The sequence below is a fragment of the Chelonia mydas genome, chromosome 5 (genome assembly GCF_015237465.2).
Source record: "Chelonia mydas isolate rCheMyd1 chromosome 5, rCheMyd1.pri.v2, whole genome shotgun sequence".
Lineage (NCBI taxonomy): Eukaryota > Metazoa > Chordata > Testudines > Cheloniidae > Chelonia > Chelonia mydas.
The window spans coordinates 126,304,942-126,322,080 of record NC_051245.2 but is presented as its reverse complement, the minus strand read 5'-3'; the positions used below and the strand labels follow the sequence as shown (position 1 = coordinate 126,322,080).

The window sequence follows — 17,139 nt, the reverse complement described above, 5'->3', positions numbered from 1 at the left end:
GATTGGGCCAAAAGAAATCTGATGAGGTTCAACAAGGACAAGTGCAGAGTCCTGCACTTAGGACGGAAGAATCCCATGCACCACTACAGACTAGGGACCGAATGGCTAGGCAGCAGTTCTGCAGAAAAGGACCTAGGGGTTACAGTGGACGAGAAGCTGGGTATGAGTCAGCAGTGTGCACTTGTTGCCAAGAAGGCCAATGGCATTTTGGGATGTATATGTAGGGGTATTGCCAGCAGATCGAGGGACGTGATCGTTCCCCTCTATTCAACATTGGTGAGGCTTCATCTGGAGTACTGTGTCCAGTTTTGGGCCCCACACTACAAGAAGGATGTGGAAAAACTGGAAACATCCAGCGGAGCGCAACAAAAATGATTAGGGGACTGGAACACATGACTTATGAGGAGAGGCTGAGGGAACTGAGATTGTTTAGTCTGCGGAAGAGAAGAATGAGGGGGGATTTGATAGCTGCTTTCAACTACCTGAAAGGGGGTTCCAAAGAGGATGGATCTAGACTGTTTTCAGTGGTAGCAGATGACAGAACAAGGAGTAATGGTCACAAGTTGCAGTGGGGCAGGTTTAGGTTGGATAGTAGGAAAAACTTTTACACTAGGAGGGTGGTGAAACACTGGAATGTGTTACCTAGGGAGGTGGTGGAATCTCCTTCCTTAGATATTTTTAAGGTCAGGCTTGACAAAGCCCTGACTGGGATAATTGAGTTGGGGATTGGTCCTGCTTTGAGCAGGGGGTTGAACTAGATGACCTCCTGAGGTCCCTTCCAACCCTGATATTCTATGATTATAAATGTGATCAAGTCATGATCAGTTTTACCTAAGCTATCATTTTTAGTTCTGTGATCAGCTCCTCTCTATCTTTCAGGAAAAAGTCTAAGAAAGAATTCCACCTTGCTGGCTGAAATACTTTTTGAGTTAGGAAATTGTCATTTATAATGTTGAGATATTCTAAGTATGTTAAAGAAAAACTACAGCTGAAGATCATTTTGTGCAAGGTGACCTTGGAGACTTAAAATAGTTGTTTACTTGCTTACTTAGTTGTTAAAATGAGACTGACCAGCCTATAATGTAACAATAAAGAAAGTAACAGGAGAAGCCAGGAAGAGAATGAGGATCTTCCATGGAGATACTGTTAAATTAGTTCATATAGCTGGCAGATTTTTAGGTAGTGCTTTCCCCTTTGGCTGGGAAAAACTCATTTAGTGTACATCTGATTCCCTCCAACACAAGCTGTTTCTTCTACTTTCAGGCTCCAATTACTTTTGAATACTGATTTATTTTAACTAAGAGCTACATTACAGGACAACTCTTGCCTTCCCAAAGTATGACGGTAAACAGCAGTTTCAAAGTTATGCACTCCAAGAGATAGCTTGCCAGAGTAGTATGGGGAAGGAAGATCCCCAAGTCTTACATAACAATGGACAATATTTAATCTTGCATACTGCTAACTGACTAAAAATGTCAGTTTATCTTGGGTACAGTTTAGAGAAAGATTAAAGTTCATTTAAAGGTGAAAAACAAGAAACCAGAGACATGTTTGAACTTAAAAGGATTCTTGCCTAGATTTGTGGACTGTTAACCCTTTCCACCTGTTTGCATGGCTGAACATGTCATCAGGAAGCTAAAGAAAACAATGCTTTTGGCTAGCCAAACAAGATTAAAAGAGAACTAAAGTTCACACTAACAAGCAGTGTTGCGTTGGACCAGACTGGCAAGCTGGTACTCCCCTCCTCTCCCAAAGCTGCTATGTGGCATTCCAGAATTTGAGCTTTCATTAAAATAAACAAAACTTAAAATTTCTAGCCATTAGGGTTATAAAAAACACCCTTCAAAATGTGAACAGAGTGCAAACTAATGCAGGGACAACTGCCTGTTTGCAGACAAAGTAAACGTATGAATTGCCCCCACTCATCTTGATGAGGTGTTAACTCAATGCCAGTAACTTAAATTTCACCTATTTTATTGCTGATCAGAGAATGTAAAAGAAAGGAACAATCATAAAAAAAAACCCTCTTGTAATAGTTGTGCATGATACTACTGCTGCAGAGATGACTAGCCACTTATTTTCTCATATATAAAAGAGGGGTAGCTGTGTTAGCCTGTATCCACAAAAACAATGAGGAGTCAGGTGGCACTTTAAAGACTGACAGATTTATTTGGGCATAAGCTTTCATGGGTAAAAACCCAACTTCTTCAGATGCACGGAGTGAAAATTACAGATACAGGCATAAATATATATTGGCACATGAAGAGAAGGGAGTTACCTTATGGTGGAGAATCAATGTTGAAAGCCAATTCAGTCACGGTGGATGTGGTCCACTCCCAATAACTGATGAAGAAGTGTCAATACCAAGAGAGGGAAAATTACTTTTGTAGTGAGCCAGCCACTCCAAGTCCCTATTCAAGCCCAAATTGATGGTGTTAAGTTTGAAAATTAATTGTATCTCTGCAGTTGCTCTTTGAAGTCTGTTTTTGACTTTTTTTGTTGAAGAATAGCTCCTTCAAAATCTCAGAGGGGTAGCTGTGGAAGTCTGTATCCACAAAAACAATGAGGAGTCCAGTGACACCTTAAAGACTAACCAATTTATTTGGGCATAAGCTTTCATGGGTATAAAACCCACATCTTCAGATGTACATATGAAGTGGATTTTTTACCTATGAAAGCTTATGCCCAAATAAATCGGTTAGTCTTTAACGTGCCACTGGACTCCTCATTATTTTTAAATCTGTTATTGAATGTCCAGGGAGACTGAAGTGTTCTCCTACTGGCTTTTGTATGTTACCATTGCTGATGTATGATTTGTGTCCATTTATCCTTTTACGTAGACACTGTCCGGTTTAGCCAATGTACGTGGTGGCAGAGGGGCATTGCTGGCACATGATGGCGTATATCACATTAGTAGATGTGCAGGTGAATGAGCCTCTGATGGTGTGGCTGGGTCCTCTGATGGTATCACTAGAGTAGATATGGGGACAGAGAAGGCAGTGGGGTTTGTTACAGGGATTGGTTCCTGGGTTAGTGTTTCTGTGGTGTGGTGTGGAGTTGCTGGTGAGTATTTGCTTCAGGTTGGGGGGCTGTCCGTAAGTGAGGACTGGCCTGCCTCCCAAGGCCTGTGAGAGTGGGGGATCGTTTTCCAGGATAGGTTGTAGATCATTGATGATGCGCTGGAGAGGTTTTAGCTGGGGGCTGTACGTGATGGCCAGTGGGGTTCTGTTATTTTCCTTGTTGGGCCTGTCCTGTAGTCGGTGACTTCTGGGTACCTGTCTCGCCCTGTCAATCTGTTTCCTCACTTCCCCAAGTGAGTACTATAGTTTTAAGAATGCTTGATAGAGATCTTGTAGGTGTTTGTCTCTGTCTGAGGTATTAGAGCAAATGCAGTTGTATCTTAGGGCTTGGCTGTAGACAGTGGATCTTGGTATGTCATGTGTCCTGGATGGAAGCTGAAGGCATGTAGGTAAGTATAGCAGTCAGTAGGTTTTCGATATAGGGTGGTGTTTATGTGAGCATCACTCATTTGAACGGTAGCATCCAGGAAGCGGATCTCTTAGAATCATAGAATATCAGGGTTGGAAGGGACCTCAGGAGGTCATCTAGTCCAACCCCCTGCTCAAAGCAGGACCAATCCCCCATAGTTGCCCCAGATCCCTAAATGGCCCCCTCAAGGATGGAACTCACAACCCTGGGTTTAGCAGGCCAATGCTCAAACCACTGAGCTATCCCTCCCTCTTGTGTGGACTAGTCCAGGCTGAGATTGATGGTGGGGTAGAAACTGTTGAAATCCAGGTGGAATTCTTCAAGGGCCTCCTTCCCGTGAGTCCATATGATGAAGATGTCATCAGTGTAGCATAAGTACAGGAGGGGCGCTAAGGGACGAGAGCGGAGGAAGCATTGTTCTAAGTGAGCAATTTTCCCTCTTGGTATTGACACCTCCTCCTCAATTATTGGGAATGGACCACATCCACCCTGACTGAATTGGCCTTCAACATTGGTTCTCCACTTGTAAGGTAACTCCCTTCTCTTCATGTGCCAATGTATATTTATGCCTGTATCTGTAATTTTTACTCCGTGCATCTGAAGAAGTTGGGTTTTTACCCATGAAAGCTTATGCCCAAATAAATCTGTTAGTCTTTAAAGTGCCAGCGGACTCCTCGTTGTTTTTATTTTCTCTTATTTCTTCCACCCACTTCTCAATGACTGATGCTGCCAACAAGCCAAAGAAGAGGAGTGGACCCAGATGGGACTTCCAAACCCCACCAAAGAGAAACCAAGCTGAGCCTACCCACACAATTCCCGCAGCTCCCAAAACCATGTACTGCTGTATCCAGACTTACTGGCTCTTACATGCCACTTCCTGTACTGCTTATAGCACATGTAACTGCACTACCAGGCCAGGCACATGGGAATGTGCCTGGTTCCCAACACATTTCACTTTCATCTAAACTTTGATGAACTCTAGCCATAACTAGTAATACACACCAATGATTATAGTTTTAAGCCATGTTTTCTGCATTTGATTTCATCTTGGGTTTGTCAAGGTAAGTTTTAAATCTGACCTCTGTATATTGAAATTTGTTTCACAGGATTAGGTTTGAAAGTTCTTCCTGAACAAGGTGCTGGCCAAAGTACTTCCTTAAAAGATGAACCCATCTTTTTCCATATTTTATCTTTTGACTCTTTTTATTAATATGTAGCATTTTATTCTGTATACTTGAGAATCAATAAAAACAGATTTGAGAACAAGCTGGTTCAGTTATCACAGAAGATTAGGGTTGGAAGAGACCTCAGGAGGTCATCTAGTCCAACCCCCTGCTCAAAGCAGGACCAACCCCAACTAAATCATCCCAGACAGGACTTTGTCAAGCCAGGCCTTAAAAACCTCTAACGCTGGAGATTCCACCACCTCCCTAGGTAACCCATTCCAGTGCTTCACCACCCTCCTAGTGAAAAAGTTTTTCCTAATATCCAACCTAGACCTCCCCCACCGCAACCTGAGACCATTGCTCCTTGTTAAGAAGATACATAACTTCTCAGCATATTCTGCAGATACACTAAATACAAAAGAAACCCATAACATTAAGGTGAAGACCTAATAGGAGGCAAAAGTGAGGGGAAGATAATGAAGTACCATCTATACTACACTTTATAGTAGAATCAGGGGAATCTTGTTACAGTCAAAATTAGTAATGTAGATACGACCATATGGTATCCTTTTAATTGAGATGAAACCTTGGGTTCCCACTAGTTAATCTCCCCAATGGCTCCAACCTCTGAAACTAGTATGTATCAGTGCAATGTTCCGTTCACCTTTATGGCCAATTTCCACAACTATCACTTTTTTTAACCGTTCTAAACTACCTTTATTATATTCAGACATGCCAAATAGCCTCTAAATCTACTCCTAAATCATGCTTTAATCCCCTGTAAACCCTTGCAAGTGCTGGAATTTTAATAATTGCTCTTGTCCTTTAGTCCAATCCATTGTGTAGAAAGTCATTGCTTTGTGCCTACTTATTTTCGTACCCATGCACTGGTCAGCAGGTAGGCAAGCAAAAAACATATTAATGGTCAGGAAACTGAACCAAGGGGGAAAAGACTGCACCAATCACGCAGGTGGCTGTAGCCCATCCATACCATTATGTGAAAGAGACAATGCACAAATGAGGTTTGGCCAGAAGTAGGTCTTCTATGGAAGGGGAAGCAATATATCAGCCTTTTTACAGCATGATGTCATTCAATACCAGAAGTGAATCATGAATGCCAGTGGTTTTCATCCTATTTTCATTTGTGGACCCCTAAAAAGTTTTGAATGGAGGTGCGGACCCCTTTGGAGATCTTAGATATAATCTGCGGAGCCCTGGGGTCCACGGACCACAGGTTGAAAACCACTGGTATATGCTGTGAGCCTCATTGGAGGGGTAACATGTGAGCTGCTAGCCGGAGAGCATTTTCAAAAGACTCGCTCATTTGAAAATGCACACAAAACTTCACAATCTTTCCATGATAATTAGCTAGGCTGTGGCTTGCATTCTTCATTCAGCATTTCCCAAAAGTGTACTTAAGGGAACTGGACTATTACCATGACCTACAGAAAGAGGCACAAAAGCCATCTAGAAATTGTAATCACAGAAGATTCTGATTAAACAACATTTCGAAAGTCAGAGGATGTCTGATCCAAAGCCCTGCAGAGATGCATACAGTACAGTATATCCAGAATGCTCCTTTTAAGTGGCATCTGTAGATCTCTGCAGTGGGACTGGGATCCTGTGGGTCCCGCAGGACCCACTGTCATAATACCGGGAGCGGGATTAAAGAATAGTTCCACGCAGGGCTCTAGCTTCTCTAACTGCGCAGGAACCCATACTGGTAAGAGCTCAGTATCAGCATGTAGCTTTTACTGTTCAGAAAGGAGAGAGAGAGAAAGGAAGAGCAAAGTTGCTGCTCAGTTTCAGTTTGCCAAAGGTTTTTCTGCTTCCTAGGGGGAAAAGATACAGAACAATTACAAGGAATGAAGAATGGCAAGAAGGAACGTGCAAAGTGATAAAAAGCCCAGGGAAAGTAATTACTGGTGTATACCTGTTTTTCAGTGCTCTCCATTACAGTGAATTGTTTTCCGCTTTTCTGACAGTTTAAATCTGTGTTGCAGTATGTGATGAATTGCTTACATAAGAACGGCCATACTGGGTCAGACCAATGGTCCATCTAGCCCAGAATCCTGTCTTGTGACAGTGGCCAATGCCAGGTGCTTCAGGGGGAATGAACAGAACAGGCAATCATCTGTGATCCATCCCCTGTCTTCTGGCAATCAGAGTTAGGGACACCCAGAACATGGGGTTGCATCCCTGACCATCTTGGCTAATAGCCATTGATGGACCTATCTTCCATGAATGTATCTAGTTCTTTTTTGAGCCTAGTTATAGTTTTGGCTTTCGCATCCCCTGGCAATAAGTTCCACAGGTTAAGTTCCAGAGATGAGTGAATGAAGAAAGGATGAGATGGAGCCCTGACTTAGAGTAACCAACACTTCTCTCTCTCTCGTACCTACTTGTCTGTGGTTGAGAAACCATTCCTCTGAGAAATGGGATATTTTGTCCACTAGTCTTAAACTTGGCTAAAATGAACCAGTATTTTATTGTTCAGCTTTTGATATATTGCTGGTACCCCTGGCCTAGCTATCAGTTCCAAGGTTTCCTTCTGGCATAGTTTTTATCCCTTCTTTTGCAGTTCTAGCCAGAGAATGAGTGAAGATAATATTTCTGCCTGTTGGCCTTGTAGTCAGAGTTCTGTTTGATGAACAAAGGGCCAGCTTTAGTTTAGATGCATTGTCTCCAACTATCTCATCCAATTTCCCCCACAAAAGGAGAGTGCATGGGAACTTTGAGGTCCTCGGGATTTACGGAAGTGGTCTCTGCTACCCAGGGACATAAATAGATCTGGCACCTGGCTACTAAGTTAGATGTCATGGTTTGGGCTGCAAGTCACATGATGTTCATGCAGGCATTTCCCACAGAAGTGAATGCTAGGGATATTCTCTTAAAGATGGACAGGTAGTCAGGATGGTCCTTCCTGTCTAGAGACTTTAGGTATTCTAGCCAAACCACAATAGCTCTTGGGAAGCAGGTAGTGGCCAAAGAGGCTCTTACAGCTGCCAAAGAAGCCTCAAAGTCTCTCCATAGGGTGGCTTCCACCTTTCTGTCCTGTGCATCCTGGGTTGGAAGGTCACCTTCTGATGGTATAACTATCACGGTTTCAGGGTTAACTGTAACTTTAACCCCCCGCCTCCCCCGTCTACCTCGAGGGCACCCACTTAAAGTTTCAGGCTCCCAGCTGTCACCACTGTCCCTTAACACTATGCAACTTTTAAAAAACATTCTACATAATTCATTAATTTTTGTTAATCTGCTTTACAATCCTGGGTTTGTTTTTTCATTATGTAGTTTAAACAGCCTGTTCCACTAATGATAGAAGTAACTTAGAACTATTATAAGTAATCTTTTCTAGGGCTTTTCTGGGAGGCCTTTCAAGTCTCCCTAGAATTCTGCTAACAGTTCCTGTCCAGATTCTTAATTTTCTTTAGAAAAATACTGGTTTGCTGAACATTAGAACCAAAGTCAGTGAAGGAAGCAGTTCCTTCCTAGCCATCCCTAATGTCAGTTAACCAGTTTATGACTATAAACTTTATAGTTTATGACTATAAAGTCAGTTTATAACTATAAACTGGTGCCAAGTATCAGAGGAGTAGCCATGTTAGTCGGTATCCACAAAAACAACAAGGAGTCCGATGGCACCTTAAAGACTAAGGGATTTATTTGGGCATAAGGATCTGTGGGTAAAAAACCCCCACTTCTTCAGATGCATGGAGTGAAAATTAGAGATACAGGCATAAATATACTGGCACATGAAGAGAAGGGAGTTACCTTACAAGGGAGAACCAGTGTTGACAAGGCCAATTGAATCAGGGTGGATGTGGTCCACTCCCAATAATTAATAACTGCATGGACTCTTCCTGACAGTTGAAATGACAGACTGGACTTCCAACTTCCTGAGGAAACTACAATGCATTGGTGATCTTCCTGAAAACACCATCCTGGCCACCATGGATGTAGAAGCTCTTTACACCAATATTGCACACGAGGATGGACTACAAGCTGTCAGGAACAGTATCCCTAATGAGGCCATGGCACACCTTGTGGCTGAGCTTTGTGACTTTGTCCTCACCCACAACCATTTCAGATTTGGGGACACTTATACCTTCAAGTCAGCGGCACTGCTATGGGTACCCGCATGGCCCCTACAGTATGCAACATTTTTATGGCTGATTTAGAACAAAGCTTTCTCAGCTCTCGTCCCCTAGCACTCCTCCTCTACTTATGCTACATTGATGACATCATCATATGGACCCACGGGAAGGAGGCCCTTGAAGAATTCCACCTGGATTTCAACAAATATCCACCCCACCATCAACATCAGCCTGGGCCAGTCCACACAAGAGATCCACTTCCTGGACACTACAGTGCAAATAAGTGATGCTCACATAAACACCACCCTATAGCAGAAACCTATTGACCACTATACTTACCTACATGCCTTCAGCTTCCATCCAGGACATATCACAGGATCCACTGTCTACAGCCAAGCCTTAAGATACAACCGCATTTGCTCCAATCCCTCAGACAGAGACAAACACCTACAAGATCTTTATCAAGCATTCTTAAAACTATAGTACTCACTTGGGGAAGTGAGGAAACAGATTGACAGAGCGAGACAGGTGCCCAGAAGTCACCAACTACAGGACAGGCCCAACAAGGAAAATAACAGAACTCCACTGGCTATCACGTACAGCCCCCAGCTAAAACCTCTCCAGCGCATCATCAACGATCTACAACCTATCTTGGAAAAGAATCCCCCACTCTCACAGGCCTTGGGAGGCAGGCCAATCCTCACTTACGGACAGCCCCCCAACCTGAAGCAAATACTCACCAGCAACTACACACCACACCACAGAAACACTAACCCAGGGACCAATCCCTGTAACAAACCCCATTGCCTTCTCTGTCCCCATATCTACTCTAGTGATACCATCAGAGGACCCAACCACACCAGCCACACCATCAGAGGCTCATTCACCTGCACATCTACTAATGTGATATATGCCATCATGTGCCAGCAATGCCCCTCTGCCACCACGTACATTGGCTAAACCGGACAGTGTCTACGTAAAAGGATAAATGGACACATATCAGACATCAGGAATAGTAACATACAAAAGCCAGTAGGAGAACACTTGTCTCCCTGGACACTCAATAATAGATTTAAAAGAAGCCATTCTTCAACAAAAAAAACTTCAAAAACAGACTTCAAAGAGAAACTGCAGAGCTACAATTCATTTGCAAACTTAACACCATTAATTTGAGTTTGATTAGGGACTGGGAGTGGTTAGCTCACTACAAAAGCAATTTTCCCTCTCTTGGTATTGACTCCGCCTCACCAATTATTGGGAGTGGATCACATCCACCCTGACTGAATTGGCCTTCTACATTGGTTCTCCACTTGTAAGGTAACTGCCTTCTCTTCATGTGCCAATATATATTTATGCCTGTATCTGTAATTTTCACTCCATGCATCTGAAGAAATGTTGTTTATTTTTTACCCACAAAAGCTTACGGCCAAATAAGTCTGTTAGTCTTTAAAGTGCCATCGGACTCCTTGTTTTTATGACTATAAACTGTTAGTATTGCAGCTGGCTCTGCTATGGGACCTAGTCGTACCTGTATTTATTCTTGAACAGAACCACTTCATCCTATGAGAATTAATTTCTGCACCCTTTGCAACTGGAGTTGGAAATGCTGGTCGCATAAAATAGCTTATGAAATTTAATAAAGGATCAGATACTTATGTTTTTATAATAGAACCACACTACACAGGCAATCTCTTGGAAGCACAGTAGATAACAGGTAGTAGGTCTGCAGAGACAGTGAAAACTGCTTGGCAAAATAAACCACACACTACCGAACATACTTCCAATAAGATGTAGGAGGAGAAAAAACCCAGGAGATGAGATACTGTAAAGTCTAAGATCAGAATTTTTGGTGGAAGCCAGTAATCCATAGACACTCTGCTTTTGACTGAAGATCACATACAAGGAAAGAGAACAGCTAAAACATCCAAATATTGAACACCAGATCCTGCCTCCCTTATTCCTGTCAAGTAGTACCTTTCTCAACAAATAGTTCTCTTGGTTCCAGTGGAAATATTCACATAGTAAGGTGCTACTCAGCATGACTAAGAGTGGCAATCTGGACCCAAGTATTTAAGGCAGTGACCATCTGTTATGTGTTAGTAAAGGATCTAGCACCAGGAGGACCTGGCTTGTATACAATTGCATCCTTAGACACTACACAGTACAAAACATATTTCTGACACGCAGGATTACGTGTCTTGAATATTTTAAATTCCAATCCCCTTAGAATATGCACATCCTGTATCTGTTAGTAAAACTTTTACAATAGATATTTATAAATTCAGGCTCACTTCCACCCCCTGCCAATTGCACAGTGTTTCATCTCCTGAACTACGGCTGCATAGTTGGCCCACAGGGGAAGGAGATGACATTTATGTTTCAGTCAGCTTTCAAGCAACTTGTCATGTATTTGTGACACAAGTGATTGTAGGCAACCCTGGTTGGCTGCATAGTTCTCACTTAGAAACAGATGACCAAATCCTGCCTTAACATACAGACTATGTAATAATATTGGTAGCAATGGATCACATGGGCCAAGAGTGAGGGCAAAACAAGGCTCGTAGGGGTATGTCTATGCAGTGTTTTGGAGCCCACAGTAGTGAGCCTTCCAGCCTTGGTCAACAGACTCAGGGTAGTGCTCTAAAACAGCTGTATAGCTAGCACTTTTAAGGGGTAGCCCAGGCTAGAGCTCAGACTCTGAAGCCCAAACCTATCCCTAGGCTTCAGAGCCCGAGCTCTAGCCCAAGTCACAACTTCAAACAGGATACTAACAGGAGCCTTGCTAGTCCAAGTCTGTCGACTCTGGCTGGAAGGCTTGCTCCCATGAGTTCCAAAACACAGTGTAGACATACCCTAGGAGGCTTAATTGGAAATGTCAAAATCTCTGCTCACTGGAATGACAGGGGAATGACCAAAAAGGTGTCAGTTGTCCAATGTTAACTTCAAAGGAAATTCACCTGCCCCTCCTGGAATCATAATATGTTGTGAGAGATCAAAGAAAACAAGATATTTTGTAGTTCTTCCCCATATTGTTAACACTTATTCCTAGTCTCAAACTATTTCCAGGCATGCATATGCTCTATACAAGAGACATGTAGATGTTTCCAGTGTTGATTTTAAAACCGGCCAGGCTTCTTGCAGGAGGCAGGACCTGGATGAGCAGCATGGATTCCTCCTTCTCTATAATGTTATTATATTAACATGGTGGGAACAATTCTTTAGATTCTTCCTCCCAAGGCTGATAGACATGAGCAGCAGTAGCAGCATTTAAAAAGGCAGTATCATTTGATTTGATTGGGGATTGGTCCTGCTTTGAGCAGGGGGTTGGACTAGATGACCTCCTGAGGTCCCTTCCAACCCTGATATTCTATGATTACTGCAATTCAGAGAAAATTCTTGCTTTGCCTCTTTATAGCTAAGAAAAACTGACTTTGAAATGGGTGGTATGAGCATTGTATGTCATTGAATTTATACGGGGGTAAAAGAACTGCTTTAGATAAGGTGCAAGCTAGGGATAAAATTGTCAGAAGGTTAAATGGGGAAGGAGCTGTCTTGAGCTACAGTATTTCCTCTAGCCAACATATCCTCATTTTAGTTTGTCAGCACTATACTAATTTTACAGTAATTTAAGTAATAAGCCCCTTAAGTTATTTCTGAATGCTTATTAGACTAGCAACAAACTTAGTTTATTGAATGACACTACTGTTAAAATATTAAACATTTTATAGCTATTAGCATGCTATTGTTCTGTGCAATTTCCATCTACAATATCTGAAAAGGCACTCACTCCTATTCAACTGAATGTCTACTGTGTCAATATGAATACAGAAGATTTATTAAAATCTAAGATGATGAACATTGTAAAACCATTTTTCATTTTCAGGTTCCAGGAGATATCCAGCAGAACACACTGAAACCAAACTCATCAGGCCAATTAAAATATTCATTCAAACTTTTTGAAGAATTTGAAAATCTGAGTGGCACAACAGGAAATTGAAAGTCCGTAGCAATTTTACTGCTCCTCTAGGCATATTTAACAATGCCTCACAAAATATTTAACGAGAGGTCTAAAAAGAATGTTTAGAGCATAAAAGGTTTTTTAAAACCTAGAGCTGCAATATGTTTAAGTAACGACAGGTTTCAGAGTAGCAGCCATGATAGTCTGTATCCGCAAAAAGAAAATGAGGACTTGTGGCACCTTAGAGACGAACAAATTTATTTGAGCATAAGCTTTCGTGAGCTACAGCTCACTTCATCAGAGGCATTCAGTGGAAAATACAGTGGGGAGATTTATATACACAGAGAACATGAAACAATGGGTGTTACCACATACACTGTAACAAGAGTGATCAGGTAAGGTGAGCTATTACCAGGAGAGTGGGGGTGGGGGGGGGAAGGGACCACATTTTGTAGTGATAATCAAGGTGGGCCATTTCCAGCAGCTGACAAGAACGTCTGAGGAACAGCGGGAGGGTGGAGGATAAACATGGGGAAATAGTTTTACTTTGTGTAATGACCCATCCACTCCCAGTCTTTATTCAAGCTTAAGTTAATTGTATCCAGTTTACAAATTAATTCCAATTCAGCAGTCTCTCGGTGGAATCTGTTTTTGAAGGTTTTTTTGTTGAAAAATTGCCACTTTTAGGTCTCATTGGGAGATGATTAACAAACCTGTGCCAGATCCAGGATTTTTTTTTTAAAACATGGGAATAAAAATAGGGTGAGAAATAAAGGAGTTAGTAAGAGTACTGAACTATAAAAAGGGCAGGAAGAGCAACTAAGGGCTAAAGTTAAGGGGGGAAAGGCATATGAGCTCCTGTTTACATTATGTGGATGCTTTTCTGTATCTGTGAGAACCATTACTTTTAATTTTATCAGATTTTAGTACAGACAATTACCTGCTAACTTCGGAACTCAAGTAGCACAGCAAGTGAATGGCCCAAAGCAAAGGTCCTGCGTACGTTGCAAACCCAGTCAGAAAAATTGCTGGTATTTCCACATAGTTGTCTAATCCCACAAAACCAGCTGAAATATCCACTGTAGCGATACTATTTGAGTTTCCCTGAAAATAAAACAAAGATATCACTTAGATGTCTGAAAGGCAGAATGAAACAGTACACAACAAAGAGTTTAATTAACACGTAGGTTTAAAGGCTTAATAAGTCTTTGAGCCCTAAATCAGTATTCTGAATTTAACTAAAGAAACTTATGAGAAAGAGGTTCTACGTTAGCACATAAATGAGGAACACAAACAACCCTTGAAGCATGAAGCTTTTCTCACAAGCAAGAATAAAAACAAATCTTTGGCAAATGCAAAACTACCTTAATATAGCATATATGCTGTGGAGAATAACTCCTTTATGTTCAAAAGTCTGAAGAACGGGAGGCAACCATATGCCTCTGAAAATAGCACTCATTTTGCTCAAAACATGAAATTTCATATGGTCAGAAGCACCTCTCACTATCTGGAAGCTATTAGTTGCATTGCCTTCGCGACATTTTGTGACACCGACAATAAGGAAGTGCTATGTCAGACTAACGAGTTTCCAATCTGCTTTAACACTAGTTTAATGACACAGAAGCTTAGTGTTCTTCTGATTGCTTTTCCTCATGACCTGGCCTTAAACACATGCCTCTCTTTAGTAACTAGAGTATCATGCAGAATAAATAGGTATACAAGCAGGTTGTGCAAGAAAAATCAAGAGTTATTTTAAATAATTATTTGAATCCAATCATTAAATTTAATATGAAATAAAAGAAGAAAGGCAAGAACAATATTCAAGGTTTTAGCCTACAATTTCCTTCCTCCCTCTTACAGGCACATTGTTTCAAAAGACAGTTAAAGACGACAAGTCTGACCAATGCAATCAAATGGAAGCCTCATCTGCCAACGGTCATCCATTCCTGACAATTTTACATTGTAAGTTCTTTTGAATAAAGTTTTACTAATATGAACTTCTCCGCATATTTTCAATTGCTATTTTCTTAGTTATGAAGCCGACCATGGAATACTAACTGAAACCTCAACTTATGAACTGGATTTGGAGACTTTTTAAAAGACATTTAGTTTAAGCTGTCACTGCTTGTAAACATCAGGTTTCAGCATGAAGACAGGTTTCAGCCAGACCACACCACACGATCCATTGTCTACAGCCAAGCTCTACGATACAACCGCATTTGCTTCAACCCCTCAGACAGAGACAAACACCTACAAGATCTCTATCAAGCGTTCTTACAACTACAGTACCCACCTGCTGAAGTGAAGAAACAGATTGACAGAGCCAGAGGAATACCCAAAAGTTACCTACTACAGACAGGCCCAACAAAGAAAATAACAGAACGCCACTAGCCATCACCTTCAGCCCCCAACTAAAACCTCTCCAACGCATCATCAAGGATCTACAACCTATCCTGAAGGATGACCCGTCACACTCTCAGATCTTTGGAGACAGGCCAGTCCTTGCTTACAGACAGCCCCCCAACTTGAAGCAAATACTCACCAGCAACCACACACCACACAATAGAACCACTAACCCAGAAACCTATCCTTGCAACAAAGCCCGTTGCCAACTGTGTCCACATATCTGTTCAGGGGACACCATCATAGGGCCTAATCACATCAGCCACACTATCAGAGGCTCGTTCACCTGCACATCTACCAATGTGATATAAGCCATCACGTGCCAGCAATGCCCCTCTGCCATGTACATTGGCCAAACTGGACAGTCTCTATGTAAAAGAACAAATGGACACAAATCAGACGTCAAGAATTATAACATTCAAAAACCAGTTGGAGAACACTTCAATCTCTTTGGTCACTCGATTACAGACCTAAAAGTGGCTACTCTTCAACAAAAACAACTTCAAAAACAGACTTCAACGAGAGACTGCTGAATTGGAATTAATTTGTAAACTGGATACAATTAACTTAGGCTTGAATAAAGACTGGGAGTGGATGGGTCATTACACAAAGTAAAACTATTTCCCCATGTTTATCCCCCTCTCCCCCCCGCCCCATTCCTCAGATGTTCTTGTCAAGTGCTGGAAATGGCCCACCTTGATTATCACTACAAAAGGTTCCCCCACCCCCGCTCTCCTGCTGGTAATAGCTCACCTTACCTGATCACTCTCGTTACAGTGTGTATGGTAACAACCATTGTTTCATGTTCCCTGTGTATATAAATCTCCCCACTGTATTTTCCACTGAACGCACCCGTGAGCTGTAGCTCACGAAAGCCTATGCTCAAATAAATTTGTTAGTCTCTAAGGTGCCACAAGTCCTCCTTTTCTTTTAGTATGAAGACAATGGTCTACATTTTTTAGGACTCTATAATTAATGAAGACTAAAGTAATCTTTACTTCTGTTGTCACTGCATGCTCTGAATTAAACAGCAATGATAAAACCACAAGGCACTTCCAGGGAATTAATGATCCATTGGAAGGCGCGGATGGCTTGAGGCTCAGGAAAATAATGATAATCAGGCAAGGTTTGTTGAAAAATTCATTGAGGTTCATAAGCTACTGACTTACAGTAACAACGTGACACACAAAAAAGATGCTGATTTAACTGTATTAAATTTGTTACAGTTGGTTAATAAGCTTGATTTTTTTCCTCTTCATCTTGTAACACAATGTAGCAATTAAAGCAAAAAAGCAACAGGAGTCAAAGTAAGCTGGCTTTCGCATCTTCATCTCAATAAAAGCCCTCAATTATACTGATCCAGCCACTGGCAAATTAACATCTTTCCTCTAAATATAACTACTTCTCCAATTTTACAATAAAAATACCATATTTAAGAGTTAAGAAAGTGTCCCTGGTAATTTCCCTGATGAAAAGCCTGGCCAGCAACCCTCACACCTCATATAGAATATATTCCCATATAGCAGGAGAAAAAGCCACAGAAATTCCTTATGACTAACCACCCGCAATGTCTCTCTCATTCAGAAGGAAGTCAATCCAATCCACATCTCCCTTCCACAGGGATGGAAATGCTGGTTGAGGTAGCCTGGGACCAGCACAAAAAGGAAAAAGAGGGAAAAATGTCACCCTCCCAAATCAATGTCCATAAATAATGTATCCTTATATTCTATATCCCCAATATTACCCTGAGAGTTATATTTGCCACCCTTACTCACAGTAGAGCAGCTCTACTCATTGATATCAATGAGGCTCCGCAGGAAGTAAGGTAGCAGAATTTGGCCTTTCTTCAGATTCTCGACAAATTACATTTACAATAGTTTTCATCTCACCTAAACTACATCAAAGTTTCATACAGTTCCAGTTCAGAGGCTTTGTATGTCTCAAGTCAGTGACAGAACTAGATTTGTCTGTTGCTATTTTAAATATTAATCATGTCTGTTAACATTCTTAAATTAATTATTTGTAT

At 41.6% G+C, this 17,139-nt stretch overlaps 1 protein-coding gene across 11 annotated transcripts in view; it reads right to left on the bottom strand.

Moving 5' to 3' along the window:
* Positions 1–17,139, bottom strand: part of PIGG (phosphatidylinositol glycan anchor biosynthesis class G) — a 154,472-nt gene that overhangs the window by 26,266 nt on the left and 111,067 nt on the right. For 10 of the 11 annotated variants that reach the window (XR_005225869.2, XR_005225868.2, XM_037902271.2 and 7 more), the window contains one exon: positions 13,651–13,814. Coding sequence is in view for 9 of the 11 variants with exons in the window: in XM_037902271.2 (XP_037758199.1) it covers positions 13,651–13,814 (164 nt within the window). In the remaining 2 variants the exon portion in view is untranslated. Of the gene's footprint in view, positions 1–2,170; positions 2,344–13,650; positions 13,815–17,139 lie in introns of those variants that run through there. The other variant, XM_043546519.1, reaches the window with a different exon arrangement.